Here is an 18,839-nt window from a genome sequence, read left to right on the forward strand (position 1 = left end):
ATTCCACTCCCGAACAGCGCGCGGGAAAAAACGAACACCTAAACCTTTCTGTTCGAGCCCTGATTTCTCTTATTTTATTTTGATGATCATTCCTACCTATGTAGGTCGGGCTCAACAAAATATTTTCGCATTCGATGTCCTCCGTCAATCGCACCTAGTAAGGATCCCACACCGCGCAGCAATATTCTAACAGAGGACGAACGAGTGTAGTGTAAGCTGTCTCTTTAGTGGAGTTGTTGCATCTTCTAAGTGTCCTGCCAATGAAACACAACCTTTGGCTCGCTTTCCCCACAATATTATCTATGTGGTCTTTCCAACTGAAGTTGTTCGTAATTTTAACACTGAGGTACTTAGTTGAATTGACAGCCTTGAGAATTGTACTATTTATCGAGTAATCGAATTCCAACGGATTTCTTTTGGAACTCATGTGGATCACCTCACACTTTTCGTTATTTAGCGTCAACTGCCACCTGCCACGCCATACAGAAATTTTTTCTAAATCGCTTTGCAACCGATACTGGTCTTCGGATGACCTTACTAGACGGTAAATTACAGCATCATCTGCGAACAACCTAAGAGAACTGCTCAGATTGTCACCCAGGTCATTTATATAGATCAGGAACAGCAGAGGTCCCAGGACGCTTTCCTGGGGAACACCTGATACCACTTCAGTTTTACTCGATGATTTGCCGTCTGTTACTACGAACTGCGACCTTCCTGACAGGAAATCACGAATCCAGTCGCACAACTGAGACGATACCCCATAGGCCCGCAGCTTGATTAGAAGTCGCTTGTGAGGAACGGTGTCAAAAGCTTTCCGGAAATCTAGAAATACGGAATCAACTTGAGATCCCCTGCCGATAGCGGCCATTACTTCGTGCGAATAAAGAGCTAGCTGCGTTGCACAAGAACGATGTTTTCTGAAACCATGCTGATGAGGTATCAATAGATCGTTCCCTTCGAGGTGATTCATAATGTTTGAATACGGTATATGCTTCAAAACCCTACTGCAAACCGAGATGAAGAAGCTTGCACAGGATAGAGTAGCATGGAGAGCTGCACCAAACCAGTCTCAGGACTGAAGACCACAACAACAACCAACCAAAGCAGAGGGGCAGTAGATATTTTTTAATGGCCACTATGGAAGTGTGGGCGAGGAGAGGCTCCACTTGATATTAACCCAAAATGTGAGCGTAGTTTTCAGTGTAGAATGGCACGACCCCTCGAGCGCTCGACGTTTCCCCTGCAGCGCCTGCCCCCAACCCCCACCACTACCGCTCTCCCCACGCGTGTCCTGCAGACTGAGTCTCTACTGGCCAAGTTATTCTGCACGGGCCCCAACTGCAGCCTACAGCTGTTCCGACGGCGGGATTTGTAGTGCCAAGCACGACAGACATTAGTGTTTCACACGAGTGCGTGTCGCCACTCACCGGTTATCTTGGATCCAGGGCCGTAGCGATCGTCCGAGGCGACGATGGAGAAGGGGTTGTCTCGCGGGTCCCCAGGCCGCGCTTGCCCGTGGTACGGCTGGTTGGGGCGCGGCTTCACACACGCGTCCACGGGAGCGCCGTCTGGGAAGGCGCGCGCCGTCCACGGCCGCGTCATCAGCGCCACCACGGACACCAGAACAGCTGCCGTCGCCGCTCGCCGCATAATGTCAGCCGCCGGGAGCCTGCGTCACACAGGAGGCTCGTCTTACCGGCCGCTAACAGAGTAGCAAGATTTGTCTGATGATGCGATAGAAGAAGAAACAATGAGTTGACAGAGAAGAGATAGCGGATCCCGTATTAGAATAAGAATTTAAAATACATCAGGACAACATTGGCTCAGAATAAGGAGAAGGGATAGATAACATTCCATCGGAATTTCTTAAGCGGGGTAGGACGTCAAAGGGACCGACTTTGAGAAGGGGCACCACAGGACATTTTAATTTGCACTGTCTATACTCTTACCAATAAATTCATAAAACTTTGTCAGCATGACCAGGAACGATTCAGGATTCACCCTCATAGCAGTGGAAGTTCAAAAACGCGAAAAAATAATATTTTTTTAATGTGAAATTTCATGATTTTTTCACTTACTGTTGGCTGCATTTGTTGCTATAGGTACACTTTTCTTCATAAGTAACAGAAATTTTTCGATGAATTTTGCACAGCTTACAAACCATACTTACAGGTGTATGAAACTCTAGAAATTATTTAACCTATGGAAAAATGAATGGGCTGTTAAGTTTTAAACTTCGTGTTTAGAGAAAACTCGAATTTTATAGTTAATTATCTCAATTTTTACCACAGGTTTTAACAGATCTGGGAAATTCCAGAGTTTCATACACCTGTAAGTATGGTTTGTAGGCTGTGCAAGATTCATCGAAGAATCTCTTTTACTTATGAAGAAAAGTGTACATACAGCAAACAAATGCAGCTAATACCAAGTGAAAAAATGATGAAATTTCACATGTAAAAAAATTGCTTTGTTATGTTTTTGAACTTCCTCTGCTATGAGTGTGAATCCTGAATCCTTCCTGGTCATGCTAACAAAGTTTTATGAATTTATTTGTAAAAGTATAGACAGTGTAAATTAAAATGTCTTGTGGTGCCTCTCCTGCTCCAAGTCGGCCCATTTCACGTCCTAGCCCCCTTAAACAATTGGGGTAAGTGGCACAAAAAAAAGACTGTTCACAACGGTGTGTAGTTTGTATGAGTCTCTTTCGGAAAAACCGCATGCACATAATTCCGAAGGCAGCAAAGGCCGACAAGTGCAAGAATCATCGTACAGTCAGCTTAACAGTTCATGCATCCAAGTTCCTGCCAACAATAATATACAGAAGAGTGGAAAAGAAAATTGAGGATGTGTTAGATTACGATCAGTCTGGGCCTAGGAAAGGTAAAGGCACTAGAGACGCAGTTCTAATGTTGCATTTGATAACAGAAGCTAGACTGAAGAGAAATCGAGACACGATGGAGAAAGTGTTGGACAATGTAGAGTGGTCCAAGGTGTTAAAAATTCTGAGAAAAGGTGGGGTAAGCTGTAGGGAAAGAAATGTAATATAAAATTTGTACAAGAACCAAGGGCGAATAATAAGAATGGAAGACCGAGAACGAAGTGCAGGGATGTAGTCTTTCGCCCCATTGTTGAATCTGTACATCGAAGAAGGAATGATGGAAATAAAAGATTCAGGAGTAAAATTAAAATTCAAAGTGAAACGATACCACTGATACGATTCGCTGATGACATTGCTATCCTGAGTGAAAGTGAACAAGAATTAAGTGATTTACTGAATGGAATGAACAGACTAACGAGTACAGGATATGGACTGAGAGTAAATCGAAGAAAGACGAAAGTAATGAGAAGTAGCAGAAATGAGAACAGTCAGAATTGATGATCACGAAGCAGATGAAGCTAAGGAATTCTACAACTTAGGCAGCAAAATAACCAAGGGGGACATCAAAAGCAGGCTAACATTAGCAAAAAGGCCATCCCTGGCCAAGAGAAATCTACTAGCATCAAACCTAGGCTTTAATTTGAGGAAAAAATTTCTGAGAATGTACATTTGGAGCAAATTATTGTATGGTAGTGACACATGGATAGTAGAAAAACCGGAACGGAAGAGAATCGATGCAGTTGAGGTGTGGTATACAGAAGAATATCGAAAATAAAGTGGTCTGATAACGTAAGGAATGTTGAGGTTCTCCGCAGAATTTGCGAGGAAAGGAATATATGGAAAACACTGGAAGAAGGGACATGCGTTAAGGGATCAAGATATGACTTCCATGGTACTAGATGGAGCTGTAGAGTGTAAAAACTGTAGAGGAACACAGATATTGAAATACATCCAGCAAAGAAAAAACTACAAAGAATGAAACTTGCCTAGCTTGAAGGGGTAAACCAGATGGCGCTATGGTTGGCCCACTAGATTGCGCTGCCATAGGTCAAACGGATATCAACTGCGTTTTTTTTAAATAGGAACCCAAACTTTTTATCACATATTCGTGTAGTACGTAAAGAAATACGAATGTTTTAGTTGGACCACTTTTTTCGCTGTGTGGCAGATGGCGCTTTAATAGTCACAAACATATGGTTCACAATTTCAGACGAACAGTTGGTAACAGGTAGGTCTTTTAAATTAAGAGTGAGATTTTCACTCTGCAGCGGAGTGTGCGCTGATATGAAACTTCCTGGCAGATTAAAACTGTGTGCCCGACCGAGACTCGAACTCGGGACCTTTGCCTTTCGCGGGCAAGTGCTCTACCATCTGAGCTACCGAAGCACGACTCACGCCCGATCCTCACAGCTTTACTTCTGCCAGTATCTCGTCACGTAGGAAATCGGCATAGATTGCACCGTTTGGATTCCCATCGGTAAAATAGGGGCCAATTATCCTTCCTCCCATAATGCCGCCCATACATTAACCCGCCAAGGTCGCTGATGTTCCACTTGTCGCAGCCATCGTGGATTTTCCGTTGCCCAGTAGTGCATATAATTCCGGTTTACGTTACCGCTGCTGGTGAATGACGCTTCGCAGCTAAATTGAACGCGTGCAAAAAAATCTGTCATCGTCCCGTAATTTCACTTGTGCCCAGTGGCAGAACTGTACATGACGTTCAAAGTCGTCGCCATGCAATTCCTGATGCATAGAAATATGGTACGGGTGCAATAGATGTTGATGTAGCACTCTCAACACCGACGTTTTTGAGATTCCCGATTCTCGCGCAATTTGTCTGCTACTGATGTGCCGATTAGCCGCGACAGCAGCTAAAACACCTACTTGGGCCTCATCATTTATTCCAGGTCGTGGTTGACGTTTCACATGTGGCTGAACACTTCCTGTTTCCTTAAATAACTTAACTATCCGGAGAACGGTCCGGACACTTGGATGATGTCGTCCAGGATACCGAGCAGCATACATAGCACACGCTCGTTGGGCATTTTGATCACAATAGCCATACATCAACACGATATCGACCTTTTCCGCAATTGGTAAACGGTCAATTTTAACACGGTAATGTATCACGAAGCAAATACCGTCCGCACTGGAGGAATGTTACGTGATACCACATACTTATACGTTTGTGACTATTACATCGCCATCTATCACAAAGCGTAAAAAGTGGTCGAACTAAAACATTCATATTTCTTTACGTACTACACGAATATGTAATAAAAATGGGGGTTCCTATTTAAAAAAACACAGTTGATATCCGTTTGACCTATGGCAGCGCCATCTAGCGGGCCAACCATAGCGCCATCTGGTTTCCCCCTTCAAGCTAGAAGAGTTTCGTTCTTTGTAGTTTTTTCGTTTGATGCTTCTTTCGTGAGATATTTGGCCCGGTCACTATCAATGGACCACCCTGTATATAAGCAGGACAATATACTGGCACCAGTCAGTTTGGGGGAGGGGGAAGAGGTGAACACAGCACAAAGCGAACCACATCAGTATGTTTCTGCTGGAACGATATGCCGACACATAGTGAGCACTTATTGAGAAATTGTCGTCCTTGTGAAACTCAACTATCTCTTTATTGGCACGAAGTAATGAACGCTATCGACTGGCAATCTCAAATGGATTCCATATTTCTAGATTTTCGGAAGGCTTTTGATACCGTTTCTCGCAAGAGACTTCTTGTGCCTATGAAGTATCCTCTGTCATGCGGCTGGATTGGTGATTACCTGTCAGAAAGGTCACAGTTAGCGGTAACTGACGGAAAGACATCGAGTAAAACACCAGTCATATCTGGCGTTCCCCAAGGAAGTATTATAGGCTCTCTGTTGTTCCTAATCTACAGGGTGAGACACTAACTATTTGCCAGCAAGAATAACTCCGAAAGTATGATAGGAGCTGAAAAGTTTGTAGGACAAATGTTGCGTGGGACAACGGGGGCCATAATATGACGCTGCTTTTTGTTGCTAGGTAGGGCCGCGTCAGAGATATGAAGATCGAAGGTCAACTTTGTTTTTTTTTTTTTTTTTAATGGGATGCTATAGTTTGATACTTATTTTCTGATACAATTGGTGGAAGGGTTGCACTTTTGTCACGTTGAACGTTTCTCTTCAGTCATCGTTGGTCTCTTTTTCCGGCGGCAGCGATGTCAGAAATTTAATGTTTTGCCGGATTCCTGATATTCACGGTACACACATGAAATGGTCGTACGGGAAAATCCGCACTTCATCGCTACCTCGGAAATGGTGTGTCCCATCGCTCGTGCGCCGACTATGACACCACGTTCAGACTCACTTAAATCTTGATAACCTGCCATTGCAGCAGCAGTAACCGATCTAACAACTGCACCAGACACTTGTTGTCTTATATAGGCGTTGCCGACAGCAGCGCCGTATTCTGCATGTTTACATAGCTCTGTATTTGAATACCCATGCGTATACCAGTTTCTATGGCACTTCAGTGTAGATGCCTTTTAGTGCGTGATAATTTAAGTCGAAATGGTGGCGCGGTGGTTAGCATTTCAGCCTCTCAGTTTTTGCGCACCGTGTTCTAAAGCGGTTTTTATTTATTTCAAAAAATGGTTCAAATAGTTCTGAGCACTATGTAACTTAACAGCGGAGGTTTTCAGTCCCCTAGAACTACTTAAACCTAACTAACCTAAGGACATCACACGCATCCATGCCCGAGGCAGGATTCGAACCTGCGACCGTAGCGGTTGCGCGGTTCCAGACTGAAGCGCCTAGAACCGCTCGGCCACTGCGGCCGGCTATTTATTTCATTTTTTTTATTTACCTACCTATATACGTAGATTGTTGCAACACCAATATTTATTAGGAATTTCGCGGGTACGGCCGGCCGGAGTGGCCGAGCGGTTAAAGGCGCTACAGTCTGGAACCGCACGACCGCTACGGTCGCAGGTTCGAATCCTGCCTCGGGCATGGATGTGTGTGATGTCCTTAGGTTAGTTAGGTTTAAGTAGTTCTAAGTTCTAGGGGACTTATGACCACAGCAGTTGAGTCCCATAGTGCTCAGAGCCATTTGAACCATTTTTTTTTTTTTTCGCGGGTACGAGGGCGTTATATTAATCGTGAAATAACAACAGTGTTTGACAAATGTATACCTGTGTATGGTATGTTTTCATGGGTTACAATGTTTTTAAATTGTCGTTTTCTTTTATTTCATTTTTATATTAACGCTTAAATTTTATTCTTGAGTTTATTTTTCAGTAAGATTTGTTGCATACTCTTGGATGACACCGATCGTAGAATCATTGAAAACAGCGATATTCCCAGCACCACGAGCATCAAACGAAGAGAGGTTTGCCGCAGCGACGTTTCCTGGTATGACTCCCACACGAGATGGAAATGGCGTCAACACTGTTGAAGATTTTACGCGTTGGCAATAATTACACGACAAAACACGCATAACTTATCACTTTTCCCGCAACTAGCGATTTCAGTGGGTTATGAATGAAGATACAGTACAGTAACTTCACCGAAAACAACTACAAACAGTTTTCTTATTTATTTATTGTTTTATCTTTCTTAATTTATTCATCAGACGTACAAGTACTAGAGTAGTAAGAAGAAAGTTATTTCAGTGCACACTGGAAAAATATTAGTGGAGTAATCTTCTGCGGACGTGGGTGGATAAATGAAAAACTAAAATAAGAATAATACAATACTGGCCATTACAATCGCTACACCAAGAAGAAATGCAGATGATAAATGGGTATTCATTGGACAAATGTATTATACTAGAAATGACATATGATTACACTTTCACACACTTTGGGTGCACAGATCCTGAGAAATCAGTACCCAGAACAACCACCTCTAGCCGTAATAACGGCCTTGATACGCCTGGGCATTGAGTCAAACAGAGCTTGGATGGCGTGTACAGGTACAGCTGCCCATGCAGCTTCAACACGATACCACAGTTCATCAAGAGTAGTGACTGGCGTATTGTGAAGAGCCAGTTGCTCGGCCACCATTGACCAGGCGCTTTCAGTTGGTGAGAAACCTGGAGAATGTGCCGGCCAGGGCAGCAGTCGAACATTTTTTGTATCCAGAAAGACCCGTACAGGACCTGCAACATGCGGTCGTGCATTATCCTGCTGAAATGTAGGGTTTCGCAGGGATCGAATGAAGGGTAGAGCCACGGGTCGTAACACGTCTCAAATGTAACGTCCACTGTTCAAAGTGCCGTCAATGCGAACAAGAGGTGACGGAGACGTGTAACCAATGGCACCCCACACCATCACGCAGGGTGATACGCCAGTAAGGCGATGACGAATACACACTTCCAATGTGCGTTCGCCGGTCGGTTTGGCCGTGCGGTTCTAGGCGCTTCAGTCTGGAACCGCGAGACCGCTACGGTCGCAGGTTCGAATCCTGCCTCGGGCGTGAATGTGTGTGATGTCCTTAGGTTAGTTAGGTTTAAGTAGCTCTAAGTTCTAGGGGACTGATGACCTCAGATGCTAAGTCCCATAGTGCTCCTAGCCAATGTGCGTTCACCGCGATGTCGCCAGACAGGGATGCGACCATTATGATGCTGTAAACAGAACCTGAATTCCTCCGAAAAAATGCCTGTCATCTCGACTGCTAGTGATACGAGGCCGTTGGGATACAGTACGGCGTTCCGTATTACCCTCCTGCACCCACCGATTCCATATTCTGCTAACAGTCATTGGATCTCGACCAACGCGAGCAGCAATGTCGCGATACGATAAACCGCAATCGCAATAGGCTACAATCCGACCTTTATCAAAGTCGGAAACGTGATGGTACGCATTTCTCCTCCTTACACGAGGCATCACAACAACGTTTCACCTGGTAACGCCGGTCAACTGCTGTTCGTGTATGAGAAATCGGTTGCAAACTTTCCTCATGTCAGCACGTTGTAGGTGTCGCCACCGGCGCCAACCTTGTGTGAATGCTCTGAAAAGCTAATCACTTGAATATTACAGCATCTTCTTCCTGTCGGTTAAATTTCGCGTCTGTAGCACGTCATCTTCGTGGTGTAGTAATTTTAATGGCCTGGTATGACCAATGTGGTAGTGTGGAATTTATTAGATGACACAGTAGCCAACCAAATGTCATTCCATCTCCGAGTAAGCAGGGATCTTATTTGCTACCTGCAAACCTGCATCTGGTATTGGTAAAGTGAACAGTGGGTGGGTAATCGTTCCTCTGGTCAAATGGTTGGTCTCTTCATTTTGTGGACCAAGTTCCTGGATTTTTTGAGCAGAGCGTGTGTTATCCTTGTCAGCAAGTTCGACGCCTGCGCTGTCAATCTGACTGTGCGACCCCGGGCACTTCCATGTCTGCGGTACGCACGCAGACAGCTCATTTTCCTGGAACGTTACGAGTGAAAGTGTGCCTAGTGCGGGAAATCGAGACACTATAGAGCGAGGAAGCGGCTGACCCGGTAACAGGGCCTTCCTGCCGCTTCCCCAGCCTCCCCCACAGCTGTGGCGGAGAGCGAGTCGCGGTCCCCATTTCCCGCTCCTTCGTCTCCGTAATAGCACACCTCCATCCGGGCTGACTGCCTTCTGCGCTTTCTACGAGGCAGACGGCACTTAGCGCCGCGGGCAGCGGATTCGGCGTGACAACTGGGAAGCAGCGTCGTCATTAGTATGGCGGTAGGGCTCTGCGAGTGCTTTCACCACTGTTCCCTTACGCCGTGAAAAAATCTCTCTCTCTCTCTCTCCAGTTATTGGAGAGAGCTCTTTTCTGACAACTTGTCTTCAGTGGCCAGGTGCGCGCCATCGTATCTGGAAACGTCCACAATCTTTGATACACCTTGACAGAATTTCTGTGAAAACTAAGACCTGTCTTACAAGACGGCTTAAAGAAAGGCAAGCATACGCTCATAGCGTTTGCAGATTTAGATGCAGCAAACGAAAGAGACGAAAAGGGTCTCAAAGAAGCGATTTTCAAAAAATCGTTAAATGGCCAACGAGCAGAACACGGCAAGTGCCATTATCCAATTTCCCAGAAACTACGCTCAGTGGAAGAGCGGTCCAAATAAGCCAACAACAAGTGTCTCGGCTTACCCGTAGATACCCAACACTTCCTCCCGGTCGAAGTTTTCGATGTACTTCATATGCTTTTTAGCGAACACTTGTTTCAGCCGAAGCTGTGGCACAGTGGTTAGCATCGCGGCTTCAGACATCTGTGTCCCGTGTTCGAAACCCAATTACACTACTGTCCATTAACATTGCTACTCCACGAAGATGACGTGCTACAGACGCGAAATTTAACCGACAGGAAGAAGATGCTGTGATATGCAAATGATTAGCTTTTCAGAGCATTCACACAAGGTTGGCGCCAGTGGCGACACCCACAACGTGGAAAGTTTCCAACCGATTTCTCACACACAAACAGCAGTTTGTAGCCTATCGCGATTACGGTTTATCGTATCACGACATTGCTGCTCGCGTTGGTCGAGATCCAATGATTATTAGCAGAATATGGAATCGGTGGGTTCAGGAACGCCGTGCTGGATCCCTACGGCCTCGTATCACTAGCAGTCGAGATGACAGGCATCTTATCCGCATGGCTCTAATGGATCCCTGAGTCAACAGATGGGGACGTTTGCAAGACGACAACCATCTGCACGAACAGTTCGATGACGTTTACAGCAGCATGGACTATCAGCTCGGATACCGTGGCTGCGGTTACCCTTGACGCTGCATCACACACAGGAGCGCCTGCGGTGGTGTACTCTAAGACGAACCTGGGTGTACGAACGGCAAAACGTCATTTTTCGGATGAATACAGGTTCTGTTTACAGCATCACAATGGTCGCATCCGTGTTTGGCGACATCGCGGTGAACGCACATTGGAAGCGTGTATTCGTCATCGCCATACTGGCGTATCACCCGGCTTGATGGTATGGGGTGCCATTAGTTGCACGTCTCGGTCACCTCTTGTTCGCACTGACGGCACTTTGAACAGTGGACGTTACATTTCAGATGGGTTACGACCCGTGGGTCTACCCTTCATTCGATCCCTGCGAAACCCTACATTTCGGCAAGATAATGCACGACCGAATGTTGCGCAGGTCCTGTACGGGCCTTTCTGGATACAGAAAATATTCGGCTGCTGCCCTGGCCAGCACATTGAAGCATTAGTTCACAGTGAATTCGTGCCACATGAGCAAACTATTAATCGAAGGCACTATCGGCGCGTGTTGCGACACCTGCTAGAAGGAAATGGCCTGAAATGTGGCGAGACAATTCATGGCTTTTCATCACAACGCACCAGCTCATTCATCCCTGATGGTGCGCGACTATTTGCACAAAAACGAAATCACTGTGCTTCCTTGTCCTCAGTTCTCTCCAGACCAGGCTGCTGCGGACTTTTTTATTTCCAAAGTTGGTAGGACAAAGATTAGCAACGGTAGAAGAGAGAAATGAAAATTCGCTGATGGCGCTTCGAGCGATCCAGCAAGAGGCGTACCGAGACTGCTTCCTGAAGTGGAAACGGCGTTTGGTGCCGTGTATAAAATGTGGAGGAGGGTATTTCGAAAGAGACCACGCACAGTTGTAAGGCGTCCGGATTTTACGGACATTACATTAGCCTGATCCATAATGACAGGGTGATAGAGTATGAGATCCTCGGAAAATAATAATTATACTACATCAACAAAAGGCAATTGCAGTTTATCTCATGTACCGAAAACTAACAAAACAATATCTACCAATATATGGACTAGCATGAACAAACAAGTTAAAGTGAAACGAATTTTGGATGCGAACCGAGCAGGTGGTTAATGATATCATAAGAAATAGGTTATTAAGTAAATCAGCCGTATGCAATCACAACTAGTTTATTTTGATATTTCCCCAGACACACACAATATCGACCACCGCCTGATCGGCTATCGACTTTCGTTAGCATTCGATACGGACCTCTCAGAAGATTTCATGCACGCGTACCGAAGATTTACAAAAACACGTAATTTTTTATATGATTTATTATTATTATTGTTGTAATGAAATGTCACCTAATGATTAATCGACGGTTGATTCCACCATATAACAGTGCTCTCTTTGGACTGATCTATTATCGTCGATGATTTACAAGTTAAGAGTGAAACACACTTGTTTCATAATTTGCAATATGCCGTTTCAGTATTCCGGAGCACTGAATATTTGTCACAAACACATCGCCATTATCGTTAAAATTCACTTAATAACGGACCACTCCAAAAACAAATTCAACACCTAAACACTGCAGAATCTTAGAACATATTCTGAGCTCAAACATAATGAGGTATCTTCAACAAAATGACCACCTCAATGCTACCCAGCATGGATTTCGAATAAATCGATCAGGTGAAGCCCGACCCGCAGTTTTCTCAGATGACATACTGAAAGCTTTGGATCAGGGCAATCGGGTAGACACTGTGTTTCACGATTTCCGAAAAGCATTTGACTCAGTACCACACCTGCGCTTGTTGTAAAAAGTATGATCGTAGTATGAAATGAAATTTGTGACTCGATTGACGACTTTTTGGTAGGGACGACGCAAAATGTTATCTTGGATGTAGAGTCATCGTGAGATCTTTAAGTAACTTCAGGTGTGCCCCAGGGACTTTTCCTGTTCATGTTTTATGTTAATGAGATTGCAGACAGTAATAATAATAAAATCAGGCTTTTTGCAGATGATGTAGTTGTCTGTAATGAAGTACTGTCTGAAAGAAGCTGTATAAATATTCAGTCAGATTTTGATAAGATTTCGGAGGGGTGCAGAGATTGGCAACTTACTTTAAATGTTCAGAAGTGTAAAATTTTGCACTTCACAAAATGTAGAAAACGTAGTATCCTATGACTATAACATCAACGAGACTGTTGCAATCGAACAACTGATACAAATGCCCGGGTGTGACACTTTGTATGGGCATGAAATGGAATGATCACATAGACTCACTAGTGGGTGAAGCAGGTGGTTCGATGTATTGGCAGAGTACAGGGTAAGTGCAATGAATCTCCAAAGGAGATTGCTTACAAATTACTCGTGCGACCGGTTCTAGGATATTTCTCAAGTGTGTGAAATCCGCACCATATAAGCCTAATAGGGGATACTGAACGCATATAGAAAAGGACAGCACGAATGATCAGAGGTTTGTTTGATCCGTGGTAGAATGTCACGGAGATACTGATGATAGACGTAAACTATCCCGAGAAACTCTATTAACAACGTTTCAAAAACCGGCTTTAAATTATTAGCAATATACTGCAACCCCTATGTATCGCTCACATTGGTATCATGAAGACAAGATTAGAACAATTATTGTTCGCAGAGAGGCATTCAAACAATCATTCTTCCCGGGCTCCATACGTGAATGGGAATATACTACTGGCCATTAAAATTTCTACACCAAGAAGAAATGCAGATGATAAACGGGTATTCATTGGACAAATATACTATACTAGAACTGGACGTGTGACTACATTTTCACGCAATTTGGGTGCACAGATCCTGAGAAAGCAGTACCCAGAAAAACCACTTCTGGCCGTAAAAACGGCCTTGATACGCTTGGTCGTTGAGTCAAACAAAACCTGGATGGCGTGTACAGGTACAGCTGCCCATGCAGCTTCAACACGGTACGACAGTTCATCAAGAGTAGTGACTGGCGTATTGTGACGAGCCAGTTGCTCGCCCACCATTGACCAGACGTTTTCAGTTGGTGAGAGATCTGTAGAACGTGCTGGCCAGGGCAGCAGTCGAACATTTTCTGTATCCAGAAAGGCCCGTACAGGACCTGCAACACGCGGTCGTGCATTATCCTGCTGAAATGTAGGGTTTCGCAGGGATCAGATGAAGCGTAGAGCTACGGGTCGTAACACATTTGAAATGTAACGTCCACTGTTCAAAGTGCCGTCAATGTGAACAAGAGGTGACCGACACGTGTAACCAATGGCACCCCATACCATCACGCTGGGTGATACGCCAGTATGGTGATGACGAATACACGCTTCCAATGTGCGTTCACCACGATCTCGCCAAACACGGATGCGACCATTGTGATGCTGTAAACAGAACCTGGATTCATCAGAAAAATGACGTTTTGCCATTCGTGCACCCAGGTTCGTCGTTGAGTACACCATCGCAGGAGCTCCTGTCTGTGATACAGCGTCAAGAGTAACCGCAGCCACGTTCTCCGAGCTGATAGTCCGTGCTGCTGCAAACGTCGTCGATCTGTTCGTGCAGATGGTTGTTGTCTTGCAAACGTCCCCACCTGTTGACTCAGGGATCGAGACGTGGCTGCATCCATGCGGATAAGATGCCTGTCATCTCGACTGCTAGTGATACGAGGCCGTTGGGATCCAGCACGGCGTTCCGTATTACCCTCCTGAACACACCAATTCCATTCTGCTAACAGTCATTGGATCTCGACCAACGCGAGCAGCAATGTCGCGATACGATAAACCGCAATCGCGATAGCCTACAATCCGACCTTTATCAAAGTAGGAAACGGGATGGTAAGCACTTCTTCTCCTTACACGAGGCATCACAACAACGTTTCACCATGCAACGCCGAACCACTGCTGTTTGCGTATGGGAAATCGGTTGGAAACATTCCTCATGTCAGCACGTTGTAGGTGTCACCACCTGCGCGAACCTTGTGTGAATGCTCTGAAAAGCTAATCATTTGCATATCACAGCATCTTCTTTCTGTCGGTTAAAGTTCGCGTATGTAGCACGTCATCTTCGTGGTGTAGCAATTTTAATGGCCAGTGGTGTAACTGGCACAATGACACGTACCTCTTGCCATGGAACTCACGGTGGTTTTCAGAGTATAGATGTAGGCGTACACGTGGCATTAAGCAGCTTTCATCAATTGACCGCAAGAGGTGAATGTTACGCAACAGTAGAACGAATTAAAAAACTATCGCCTATCTACGAAAAACAGTTCTGCCAACTTGTGTTCTGCCAACCTTTTTCCGAACTTCCAAAGAATCTATATGCGTAGTTAGAACGTATTGCGCTTCTCTGGCAGTTGTTAATCGTAGAGTCGGCCTGCGTATCGCGTAAACGAAGCGAGTTGGAACTGCGTTGCGCGACTCGAGGAGCTCGTCCTTGGGAATGGTCGTGCTTGTATATAGTGTGAGCGTGGGAGAAGAGAAAAGGCGTTTTAAGTGGCTTAGCGGTGCTCTGACTGTACAACTGGACAACCGGCCAGCCTGTGTGCGGAGGAGGCGGAATTGCGCGATGCAAAACCTTCACTCCACACCCACAGCACAGTGCAAGAACGGATATTATTCCGTCAACAGCCTCTCCCGTGAGTTTCACCTCTTGCGTTCAGTGTCTAATAAAATGTACACACAGAGACACTTAATACTGTCGCAAACTAATTCACAGAAATCAGGATTTGAAAGCACACATTTGAATCTGCTGATGCTACACGTGGAAATCTCACAACACACTAAGTTTAGGAGATTGCTGCCAACGTTCCACCATGTTCATAAATGTTGTTGTTGTTGTGGTCTTCAGTCCTGAGACTGGTTTGATGAAGCTCTCCATGCTACTCTATCCTATGCAGGCTTCTTTATCTCCCAGTACTTACTGCAACCCACATCCTTCTGAATCTGCCTAATGTATTCATCTCTTGGTCTCCCTATACGATTTTTACCCTCCACGCTGCCCTCCAATGCTAAATTGGTGATCCCTGGATGCCTCAGAACATGTCCTATCAACCGATCCCTTCTTCTAGTCAAGTTGTGCCACAAACTTCTCCCCTATTCTGTTCAATACCTCCTCATTAGTTACGTGATCTACCCACCTAATCTTCAGCATTCTTCTGTTGCACCACATTTCGAAAGCTTCTATTCTCTTCCTGTCTAAACTATTTATCGTCCATGTTTCACTTCCATACATGGCTACACTCCATACAAATACTTTCAGAAACGACCTCCTGACACTTAAATCTATACTCGATGTTAACAAATTTCTCTTCTTCAGAAACTCTTTCCTTGCCATTGCCAGTCTACATTTTATATGCTCTCTACTTCGACCATCATCAGTTACCTTGCTCCCAAAATAGCAAAACCCCTTTACTACTTTAAGTGTCTCATTTCCTAATCTAATTCCTTCAGCACCACCCGACTTAATTCGACTACATTCCATTATCCTCGTTTTGCTTTTGTTGATGTTCATCTTATATCCACCTTTCAAGACACTGTCCATTCCGTTCAACTGCTCTTCCAAGTCCTTTGCTGTCTCTGACAGAATTACAATGTCATCGGCGAACCTCAAAGTTTTTATTTCCACTCCATGGATTTTAATACCTACTCCGAATTTTTCTTTTGTTTCCTTTACTGCTTGCTCAAAATACAGATTGAATAACATCGGGGACAGGCTACAACCCTGTCTCACTCCCTTCCCAACCACTGCTTCCCTTTCATGCCCCTCGACTCTTATAACTGCCATCTGGTTTCTGTACTAATTGTAAATAGCCTTTCTCTCCCTGTATTTTACCCCTGCCACCTTTAGAATTTGAAAGAGAGTATTCCAGTCACCATTGTCAAATGCTTTCTCTAAGTCTACAAATTCTAGAAACGTAGGTTTGTCTTTCCTTAATCTTTCTTCTAAGATAAGTCGTAAGATCAGTATTGCCTCACGTGTTCCAACATTTCTACGGAATCCAGGCTGATCTTCCCCAAGGTGGACTTCTACCAGTTTTTCCATTCGACTATTAAGAATTCTCGTTAGTATTTTGCAGCCGTGACTTATTAAACTGATAGTTCGGTAATTCTCACATCTGTCAACACCCGCTTTCATTGGGATTGGAATTATTATATTGTTCTTGAAGTCTGAGGGTATTTCGCCTGTCTCACCAGATGGTAGAGTTTTGTCAGAACTGGCTCTCCGAAGGCTGTCAGTAGTTCTAATGGATGTTGTCTACTCCCGGGGCCTTGTTTCGACTCGGGAGAAATGATGTTTCGCTGTCCAGCAGTCATATCGATCGTGGAGCAGACGGGAGTGAAGTAAGCCACCATAACAACCTTTGACCATTTAACAGAACCAGGGGACCCGTCCAAACTTTCTCACTTTCATAATTTTTAAATAATGACAGTGTATGGAATAAGTGTAGTCGCTGGGACAAGGGTAGTTGCGAGAATGAAGAGAAAATGAACCGATCGACGTGAAATAACAGGCTAATCACGAATGTATCGCTGTATTTCCAATTCTCCAGAAATGTGTTTTGCATTCTGAATGTTTGTCCCGGCTTCTTGGACGGGCAGACATCACGGACTGCCAGCAGGATCAGTAGTTTTACAGTTGCAGGCGCACGGTAGGCCGCAGTAGCAGTAGGTAAATTACAATTCAAGGCGGCGATGCCAAATATATTCGTCATTTGGGAAAGTGTTTCCGTTTAGAAAACTCAGTTTGTACGACGGGCAGAGATATTGATCACGGTTATTGTCTATGACAACGCTGTACACATATCATCCAGATAAAAGTACTTTAATACAAATACATGGTATTTGTAATAAGATAATATGAAAAACGAGTCTCTTACTCGTGGTCAATAAGTTAGCTTCGCAACTGAAGCTGGGAATCCATGGTGACCTTTTGCCTGAGACAGTTAAAAGTGTCTTTTATGTTGAAACTATCTACAAACAGTTTTATTGCGATATTGGTACTCAGTGTCAGAAGCCGGCTAAAAAGCCTTTATAACCATAAACCATTCATCCTTGTGCGATTAGCATGTGTTGTGAAAAATGGATGTTGGCTGGCCGCTGTGACCGAGCGGCTCTAGTCGCTTCAGTGTGGAACCGCGCGACCGCTACGGTCGCAGGTTCGAATCCTGCCTCGGGGACGAATGTGTGTCATGTCCTTAGCTCAGTTAGGTTTAAGTAGTTCTAATTCTAGGGGTCTGATGACCTCAGATGTTGAGTCTCATAGTGCTCAGAACCATTTGAACCATCTGAAAAAGGGATGTTGAATTGAGAAGTAATGTAGACTACTGGATGTAGTAGATTAACAGAATTATGAATATAAATTCAAACATAACTGTCTGCAAATACTTTGCCGACCATGCAGCAGATTTTGAACGGGTGATACTGGAACAAATGTGTGCCTACGTTTTGTGGTTACTAACTATTGGTTACGTTCTCGAGCGCGACGAAACCTAGACATCGCGCAATAGGTTTTTCTTCGATGTTTCATAACCCCACTAAGAATGGGAAATTACGAGTATAGGGGCGTGTCAAAATGTCGCTATTCAAAAGCAGCGCCGAAGCAACTGTGTCCGCAACTCGTGGTCGTGCGGTAGCGTTCTCGCTTCCCACGCCCGGGTTCCCGGGTTCGATTCCCGGCGGGGTCGGGGATTTTCTCTGCCTCGTGATGACTGGGTGTTGTGTGCTGTCCTTAGGTTAGTTAGGTTTAAGTAGTTCTAAGTTCTAGGGGACTGATGACCATAGATGTTAAGTCCCATAGTGCTCAGAGCCATTTTGAAGCAACTGTAGTGCAACACGGGCCATTCATGACAGGCGTGAATAACAGCCGCGGAGAAGCGTACGAGCGAACAGGTGTACCACTATTGAGCAACTGACCGCCCCGATAAACCAGGGGGCTACCAACAGAGTATCCTCAGTGACTGGTCAGCGAACGCTGCTACGTATTGGCCTCTGCAGCAGACACTTACTTGATGCACCTATCCATGCTGACTGCTGTTGGTCGGTGACGTAGGCTGGAATTTGGACGCCAGTACCAGAACTGGACGTCCACTGGCAAGGGGACCCTCCATACTGTAAATCACGGATTTTGATCGCTTCAAATATGTTGTAGAGGCACTTACCCTGAGTACCAGGGTATCCGGTTTTTTTAGCGACTGGCCTTGGTTTTCGATAAAATCGATTTTGTAGTTCATTGCGCGCTTGTAT

General features: G+C 44.9%; 1 protein-coding gene across 1 annotated transcript in view; it reads right to left on the bottom strand.

The window, feature by feature from the left end:
• The window catches only part of LOC126215200 (reelin domain-containing protein 1), a 141,801-nt gene that overhangs the window by 113,431 nt on the left and 9,531 nt on the right, over nucleotides 1-18,839 (bottom strand). The window contains exon 2 of the mRNA XM_049941865.1: nucleotides 1,431-1,672. Within this exon, the coding sequence (XP_049797822.1) occupies nucleotides 1,431-1,653 (223 nt within the window). The 5' untranslated portion in view covers nucleotides 1,654-1,672. The remainder of the gene's footprint in view (nucleotides 1-1,430; nucleotides 1,673-18,839) is intronic.

This window comes from Schistocerca nitens, chromosome 12 (genome assembly GCF_023898315.1).
Source record: "Schistocerca nitens isolate TAMUIC-IGC-003100 chromosome 12, iqSchNite1.1, whole genome shotgun sequence".
NCBI lineage: Eukaryota > Metazoa > Arthropoda > Insecta > Orthoptera > Acrididae > Schistocerca > Schistocerca nitens.